A 9074-nucleotide genomic window follows, 5' to 3' on the forward strand; every position below is an offset into this window, starting at 1 on the left:
TTGGCTCAAAAGGGGGAAAGATTTCTAATTGCCAGTTGGAATTGGTTCAAACTGAGGGCAAAAGAAAGATAAGACTCTGGAACTATCCCTGGGACAGTTGCTTTTTTAGGGTGCAATTTCCACTTCGCCTGTTATCAACACCAGTTTGTCCCTTGAAAGGGATATGATTGCTCTCTTCATCTTGGGAATGTTTACGCCAGGGGTAGTCAACCTTGGCTCTTTTATGACTCGTGGACTTCAACTCCCAGAATTCCTGAGCCAGCTAAGCTGGCTCAGGAATTCTGGGAATTGAAGTCCACGAGTCATAAAAGAGCCAAGGTTGACTACCCTGGTTTAGGCCATGTTTAGAACCTGGCAGATTACATAGCATCTGAAATACACAAGGCCTAACAGTAGCTGACTGCTCTTTCAACATAGCCACTTTTGTTCCAGGCTTAACAAGCACTTTTGTTGCAGGGCCCCGTTATAGACTGTGAGAGGAATATGCAAACCAGATTGGGATGACTTTTCATTCTTTCCAAGTCAAAAGAATGTTGAAATAAATTATGCAAATGGTCTCAGGACTTTGTATTCATCCATAGAACAATTCTTCAAAATCAATACAGGTGGACCCAATTCCTGTGATGAAAGAGGCCAGGAAAAGAGAGACTGTATTTGTAAATGGACCCAATCCATTTAGGGGCTGCAGAGAATAATAAGGCAGATGAAAACTTTCAAGGAATACTTTCAGATTACAAGAGGATAGGTCCTGCCGAATGGGGTTTTATTCTAAAACTAAGAACAAAAAAGCAGTAACAAAAATGGAAAAAAACTGAGAATGCAGCCCAGCTGTTGGGAATCAGGCAGCAAATAAGCTTATTATTAATGGTTTATCACACAATCAACCAGATGTTCAAATTGGATTGGGCATTTTTATCCACCTACTGACTCCTTCCTAAGGACCTGGGATAGGCAGACATTGTTTGATGGAATTTACAATTATTATATGGAGGAATCAATAATTCTTTTGTCTTTGGCTTAGCACATTGTGAACCCAGCCAACAAAGACTTCTTCAACAAACCATGGATAAATACATCAACATTTGAGTGATATATGCAATATATCAACCAGATCAATCTGATATTGGTTCGGTTTCATGTTTTTAAGACCATCTTGCAAATAGATATATTACATTTCACCAAAAGGCTTCATAGAAAAGATGAGACTTATTTGCAGATGTTCCAGGCTAAGCAGATGGAATCCAAGCTGGCAGGCAAAGAGGCAGTGGTAAACTGAACACTTCCACCAAAGGACTCATATCCCAAGATTGCCCTTTGCTAGCCAGCTCTTAAAACTGAGTCATCAGATGAGGAGAAAGTGGAAAAGGTGCAGGCTAATTGCTAGAAAAAAGACAAGGCTGGACCAAGCAGTACCGCCAGAAAGGAATCTGGGAAGAAGGAAGAATTGCTGGATAATTCTTGCCTTCCTCCTTCCAGGGTCCTGGAAATTACTGAAGGATGATTAATGATACCTGGGTTCCTACAGATACATCCTGTCTACAGCATTTAAGCCTATACTTTATGAGTCATAGTACTGCCAGCAGCTACTGGCAGCTAATATTAGAAAGAAATGTGGACTACTAAGGCCTTTTTCTGCTGTTTTGCATAGCTTGAGCTACTATAGGCAGCTGAGAACATGATGAGATGTTTGAGTTACAAGATCATTCCTAGGGCTGTAATGAAGAATATTTTAGCTATCTGGTAGATAAAGTTGCTTGGACTTGCCTGGAGTTGAATAAGCTAGTTACGTTGAGGCAAGATCTTATGTAGTTGGCTAAGATGAGTTTGAACTTGAGAACTCCTGAGGAAGCAGGCAAGATTATTAGGGATGCTAACTCAACCACATATTTATTAAATTTATGCCCTTATGTAGTGGGCAGGTAAGAAAATGGCTTATTATAGTCAAAAGACCCAAGAACAAATCTAACAATTTATGATATTGCATGAGAAACAAATCATTCAGAAAATAGTTTCTTCTTGGAATCACAACAACAGAAACTTGGCTTTTGACAGAGTCATGATGGGTCTTCACTTGGAGAAGACAAAATTTGTATATATGTTTAAACAGCCTGGTTTAAAAATCAATAAAGGAAAGATAAAGGTCTGTTTCAACATAGTAAAATCAAATGCCAAATGTATGTGCTCCATTGACTCTACTTCTGATTTACTACAAGAGTAGAGTCTTTGTACAAGACCTTGTACAGAGTATATTCTGGAATCTTTCTAACAAGATATGTGATAGAAAGGCATTTACTGTAATTGTGCTTTTTGCAGAAATAATCTGATAAATGCTATGAGTCATATTAGTTAAATATGAGGCCCATATGTCAATTATTTTAATAATAAATGCCTAAGTGACAGAACAGGATGAATTAAGCTTTACAAATCAAGTCTTAATTCTAGAGTTTTTGCTTAATTAACAAAACACTGAAGTATGGCCCATTAAAAATAGGTCATCTGGAGAGAAGCCAATCTAATTTTCCTACATACAATTTTAAACCAGGAACTTTTAAGTACAGCATCAACAAAGTAAGGAAGTAATCCTAATGTGGAATGGAATGCATATATTTTGAGTGAGAGTGTAGTCCTTGCTTGCAATGAGCTTTGTCCAGTCTCTAAAAGGTACACTGATGAGTACTATTAAAAGGAATCTAAAAAAGCAATCCTGAAAATTACAACAGCCCTTGAGATATGTGTATATGATCTGAGGCCAGCCTAGTATTAAAAAGTTCTAATTGTGATTGGAATGTACTATCTATTGTTTGAATGGAGAACATTTTGAGAAGATGGTTGGGATGCAGCACTAGAGGAATCTGGAGAAAATGGATTACATAAATACTTCAGTTGTATTTCAAACTGGCCATAGTACATAGATTGGCTTCTTGACGACCTCTGGTACTACCATCCTGGCTCTCCTTGATCTTTTATCAGATTTCAATATCAAGCATGGTGCCCTTCTGGACTGCCTCTGAGGGTTAAGATTACAATGCATTATGTACACAACAATGGGAAACCACAGATGCCTGTTCTTTAGCTGGTGTTGGCCTTCATATTATCAAGTTTTTCCTAAGAACCTAGGGTCTCATCAGCAGCAGCAGGAGCAGCAGCAACAACATATTCCTGGATTCCTAGCTCCTGCTCAAAGAGGCAGTGCTGTGGCTAGGAAGCCTCCCACAAATTCATCTTGTGACTGTCCTTGTATTAGTAAGCTCTCCAGACAGTCATTCAAGTCCTCATCATGATTATTGTAATGCCCTCTACATAAGACTGCTTTTGAAGGCCACACAGTTGTTTCACTATCAGGTCAAAATGCAGTGGTATGGATAGTACAGGTAATCCCCGAGTTACCAGCGTTCACTTAATGCTCTTTCAAAGTTACGTGATGAGCGCCCTAGTGCTTATGAGCAAGTCCTGAAATTATGAATGTTGCTGCACCACGGCAGTCGTTCGCCCTTATGAGCAACTGCAGTGGCACTGCAACATTCACCCTGGTAGCCCTCCAGTGGTCCATTTCTGGGTGGCAGCAGCCTGGAAAAGGCTTCTGGTGCCTGGATTGGGCCACGGGGAGGGTTGCGGAAGCATCCCCCGACCTCAGATCCAGGTGTCAGCAGCCTGGAAAAGGCCTCCAGAGCCCAGCTTGGGCCACGGGGAGGGTGGGCGGAAGCAGGAACCGCAGCAGAGAGGAGATGGATCTTGTTCAGGTGCATCCAGAGCGGCAGGAAGGGAGGTGGAAGCATGAGGTATCTTAGTAGGTTGGGGAGGCCTTGGGGGCCTGTTCCATCACTAGGCCCTCCATAGCTTTCCCTATCCTGAGATATCTTGTGTTCACTTAACGTCTTAACGTCTTATTGTACATCTTAACGAACAAGGAAGTGATCTCGTTTGAAGTACGAAATCCACTCTATGAGTTTTTGAGTTACGAGTGGAATGGGCAGGCTCCGTTACACTCGTAACTCGAGGACTACCTGTAATGAGCATACCTGTCAGCTTCCAGGTGCAATTTAAAGTGCTGATTATAACTAATGGGAACCCAGTACTGGGCCTTCTCTGTCAATGTACCTGGACTCTGGATTCCTCCAAATATTAGTATGAGAGATTAATTAGATTGCCTTCATTTAAAAAAATCATTAAAATATATTTTTCCCTAGGCCTTGAGCTAAGATGGGTGATAAGCCTTTCATTAGACTTTCATGTAATGAATTGGCTGGTTGTCTCTTCAGTCAACCTTTGTCTTCTTTCTGCTTTGTTGATATTAGTTTGTATTGTTTTTACTACTGTAAGCTGCCCAGCATCATCATGAAGCTAGGTGGCCTAATAAACACATAAGCCAAAAATGAGTAGTCCCTTACTTACCTAAAGCTGCCAGCACCACCACTGCCATTACCAGCAAGACAACAAAGACATACAACACTTTCACAGATGTCTGTAGAGTTAGGTTTTTCTCACACTGGCTGCAGTTGGTCCTCATCCGGCCTGCAAGAGATAAAGTACACATGGAGAACCTGGTATATCTAGGGCTGAGTTCTGATTTCACTCATATGACTCAGGTTTTGGGAATATACCCCAAAGAGAAGGGACTGTGAGAGCAGAGACTGAATGAAAACGGAACATAGTCCTCAAGAGTGGAAGGGTGATTTTGGAGAACCCAGTAGAGTTTTCCAATATTTTCTGGCCCTGGAATGAAGTGGAAAAAGAAGAACAATTAGGGAGGAGACAACCCAGGCAGGCTTAATTTGCTCTTACCATTTGGTCTATATCTGAAGGAAGGCATTTCGTCGTCTTCTCCAGGAAGGTCCTCTTCTAAAATATAAAAGTAAATTACAAAATATGTTTTAAGTATCAACAATTGCCAAAAAAGCACTGCTACATTTTGCCTAAACCTGTTATATTTGGCTTTTATCGAACATCCTTTTGAGTACTTTGGGTAAAGAGGTTTTATTAAATAATGCAGGTGCCTCCTACAGACTTATAGTGCTGTTAGAAACAGATAGCAAGAGTATGTCTTGGGACACAATGAGAGGGTTATGCAGAATTCAAATAACCACAAAAAACAGAAGTTGCTCTTTAGTTATTATGGCTTCACTGCACACTTGTTTCTTTCCAAACAAATGTAAATACTGTCCTCCTTCTCTGATCAGGTGTTCTCTAGATTACAGCAGCCCATAATTTTCTGGTAAGCAATTGGCCTATCTCCAAGGTTGATACTCTGACACATCTGAAGAAACCAAGTTGACTTCAATGCTTCTTATTTTAACTTCGTTTGACGTCTTGTAATCTTTAGTGGCAATTTCATCCTCTGAGCGCCAGAACAGAAGGTCGACATTCAAGAGGAAGTTATTACCATCTTAGAGGTATGTTGTGCCATGCAGTAGATACAATATGTCCCGGTGCCTGGAGGCCGTGCGAGTCTGGATGGGGAGGAACAGGCTTTGACTCAACCCGTCCAAGACCGAGTGGCTGTGGTTTCCGGCGTCACGACATAGCCAGTTGGCTCCATCTCTGGCTATCGGGGCGAGTCATTAGCCCCCGCGGAGAGGGCCCGCAACCTGGGAGTCCTCCTGGATACTCGGCTGTCTTTAGACGACCATATGACAGCCGTGGCCAGGGGGGCTTTTCATCAGGTTCGCCTGATACGCCAGTTGTGCCCCTTTCTGGATCGTGACGCTCTACGCACGGTCACTCAAGCCCTCGTTGTTTCCCGCCTGGACTATTGCAACGCTCTCTACATGGGGCTCCCCTTGAGGTGCACCTGGAGGCTCCAGCTAGTTCAGAATGCGGCCGCGCGNAATAATAATAATAATAATAATAATAGTAAAGTTGGAAGGGACCTTGAAGGTCATCTAGTCCAACCCCCTGCTCAGGCAGGAAACCCTATACCATTTCGGACAAATGGCTGTCCAGTCTCTTCTTAAAAACTTCCAGTGTTGGAGCATTCACCGCTTCTGGAGGCAGGTTGTTCCACTGGTTAATTGTTCTCACTGTCAAAAAGTTTCTCCTTAGTTCTAGATTGATTCTCTCCTTGATTAGTTTCCACCCGTTGCTCCTTGTCCTGCCTTCAGGCGCTTTGGAGAATGGCTTGACTCCCTCTTCTTTGTGGCAGCCCCTGAGATATTGGAACACTGCTATCATGTCCCCCCTCGTCCTTCTCTTCGTTAAACTAGACATACCCAATTCCAGCAGCCGTTCCTTATATGTGCCAAATAATGGGAGAGCATCACTTTCTCCATGCTCCTCTTGCACAATTGTTGGCTACTGTTGTAGAGCCAGTTCAATTTAGCACAGGATTATCAAAATGCAACTATGTCTTAATATATCTATGCAACCTACTGATTTCCATTAGGGTTATTAGTGCATTGTTGCATTAATACATGCTCAGACATTTATTCATATGTACATACTGTATACTTGCCTTCTGTCCTCTTTCCCAGTGACTGTGTTTGATGGTGGGTACGGAAGGCGCAGCTTTTCTCCCTCCCTAAAGTCATTTCACTCAGTAACAATTTCCTGATGCTGTTTACAGGGTGGACATGCCAACATGCCTGTCATATGCATGTGTAATTACACATTTGTGAGATGTTGGTCAGAAACCCTATTCAGCATAGTGTATTAATTACTGCTTGGCATTACAAATAGATTAAAGATGGAGATTTTGGATCAAAAATGGAGACTTGAACATTGTTTTAGGCTTTACATCATAAAAATAGACAGGCCATTGTAATATAATTTGTTTACTGAACAAGAAGGTCTTGAGAAACATGGTGAACTGGAAAGGAAAAATGATGTAAACTGCTTACACCCAGCAGAGGCACCAAAGATGATGGATGAATGGATAGAGACTGGGTGGGACCCTAGATCCACATAACAGCAAGGATCAAGGCTAGAGAAAAGAATGTAAGGAGAGTGTCAGAATAAGCCAGATTGAGGTCCCAGATGGTCCAAGAGAGATATTAGTATAATGCTCATATAACTTGAGGATCCTGAGCAGTCAGAAGTGCCAGTTTATCTTGAGCTCCGCACCAGTTATCATTGGGAAAGCAGGATCACCAGAGCCTAGAAAAAAGCAACAACCCAAGAATCTTTAGATGAATTAAGTTGCTGAATCTGCATTCTATTCCTCTCACTGTGTTTATCTGCCTCTGCAATCTTCTGTTCTCTAGCTGGAATCACCATTTAATTGGATGAAGCAACATTAGTTGGGAAAACATCCTATGTATGCTTTTAGATTGTAACATCTATTGTATTATGAGCCTTGCCTGAATAACTTTGTAGTATTTTGCTTGGTTTCCAATTTAATTTATAGTATAAAGGGCATGGACATCTATTTCAGACTGTTGTGCTTTATTCTCTCCTGAGGATCATCAGAGAAAGATTTATACACTGAAACGGAGAATGTCTTTGAGAATTCAAAGTAGCTGCTAAAAAGAAGTTGTTTTGTGTGAAATGCTTTCCCCAAAAACCTGGAGTATATTTCTGTGAGCCTCTTAACAGAGTCAAAACCCTAGTTTTGCCGATAGTGTGAATTCAGTGGCCTTGTCTGAACTGCCATCCTGAGCTTCAAACTTGCTTTCTAGATGCCAGCCTGTCGTAGACTATGCAGGAAGAACAGGAAAGGGAAATTTAACTGGGGAACCTTCGCACGCAAACTTCAGCTCTGGCTTTGCTGTACTGGAATGACTTGGCTTTTAGTAAAAGAAAATATTTCCCACAAATGGAGTCAAGGGTCTTTCTTTCCTAAGAAACCAAGTTGGTGCGGATGTAACAGGCCTAAACGCCCCCTTCCAGGGAAGACTTTTTCACTTCCTTGAATATAATTTTTTTTCTGAGCATAAGAAGTCATGTGTTGGTACTGTTCATCCTAAGCATGTGAAATGAATGCATGGTTGGGAACTGTTCCCAGAAGCTGACTAAGCAATACACACAAGCAGACCATGTAGGCTCCCAGAACCAAGTTAAACATTTCTCAAAAATCCGTAACACTTCCAATGGATCACTCAGAAGCAAAGTTAAATCTCTGCACCCTCAGGGTATCTGATCAGGATGCCTATTTCCCTATTGTTGATTGTGTACTGTTGTTGGGAAACTATCCTCTGCCATCTGTCACTGATTAGTTGAAAAACAGAGGACAGTGAGTGGTCTTCCCACTTAGTACGACTGAACATAAGTGTGAGCTATTCATCTTCCTTGACAATTTCTAATAGTGCAACCTGTGTGTTCCTTAAATGCATCTCAGCATTCTTTGATTGCATGTAGAACCTTTTCAAGCTGTAATTAGATTTGCTTTGCCCCAATTTCAAAAAGTTTCTCTAGCCTATATTTAAATCTACCATTTTATTGGTTCTCTTTTCCTTTTTATTGCAATATTTTATTTTTATTGCTACGATTTCATGTATTTGTTTTTCCACTGTTAATAGTTTCTTTGGCTATAATCATATAATCCTTGAGAGTTTGTGTTGCTAAATATTGTCAGATGTATTTTTGAATACATATGGACTAGATTGCTCTGGAAAACAATGACTTTAATGGGGTCTGCCCAGCCCATAGCTGGGGTGTACCACAAAGATTTCCTATACCCCACTAAAATTTTGTAGTTAATTGATGTAACCTAGGGTGGCTCAACCCCCATACTTTGGCAGTCCTACAAGACTTTTAGACAACAAATGGGCCTGATCTACCATTTATAAAAAGCTCTATCAAGTCACCAAGAATTGTCTGGGCTTTTATATCGGTCCAAACTTTTCAATCTGTTTGTGCTTTTAATATCTTGCCAAGACCCAATATTCTTAAGGTTTCTTGCCAAATGTTTTGGAAAAGACCAATGAACAAGATTCATGGGGGAATGAGTTCTTCTTTAGTTTTCCTGTTTTTGTTTTCTTTTTCTGGATGAGGAATCAATGTTATTTGGATACTGTGGTTAACCTAAAAGACTAAGATACGCCAGGGATTTCTATGCCCGCCACAGGCTAGGCAAGTTGACAGAAAAATCACACATTTGGCAGTGACTTTGGCCATCAAAGATAAAGACAAATGACAAAATG

The 9074-nt window shown here is 41.1% G+C and overlaps 1 protein-coding gene across 1 annotated transcript in view; it reads right to left on the bottom strand.

Annotated features, from left to right (window-relative positions):
• Positions 1-9074, bottom strand: part of SCARA3 (scavenger receptor class A member 3) — a 25245-nt gene that overhangs the window by 8490 nt on the left and 7681 nt on the right. Inside the window, exons 3-4 of the mRNA XM_029284861.1 lie at positions 4783-4839; positions 4393-4512 (exon numbers count right to left, since the gene is read on the bottom strand). Coding sequence (XP_029140694.1) covers positions 4393-4512; positions 4783-4839 — 177 coding nt within the window. The remainder of the gene's footprint in view (positions 1-4392; positions 4513-4782; positions 4840-9074) is intronic.

Source organism: Protobothrops mucrosquamatus, unplaced genomic scaffold, assembly GCF_001527695.2.
Source record: "Protobothrops mucrosquamatus isolate PMUCROS unplaced genomic scaffold, P.Mucros_1.0 scaffold1038, whole genome shotgun sequence".
NCBI lineage: Eukaryota > Metazoa > Chordata > Lepidosauria > Squamata > Viperidae > Protobothrops > Protobothrops mucrosquamatus.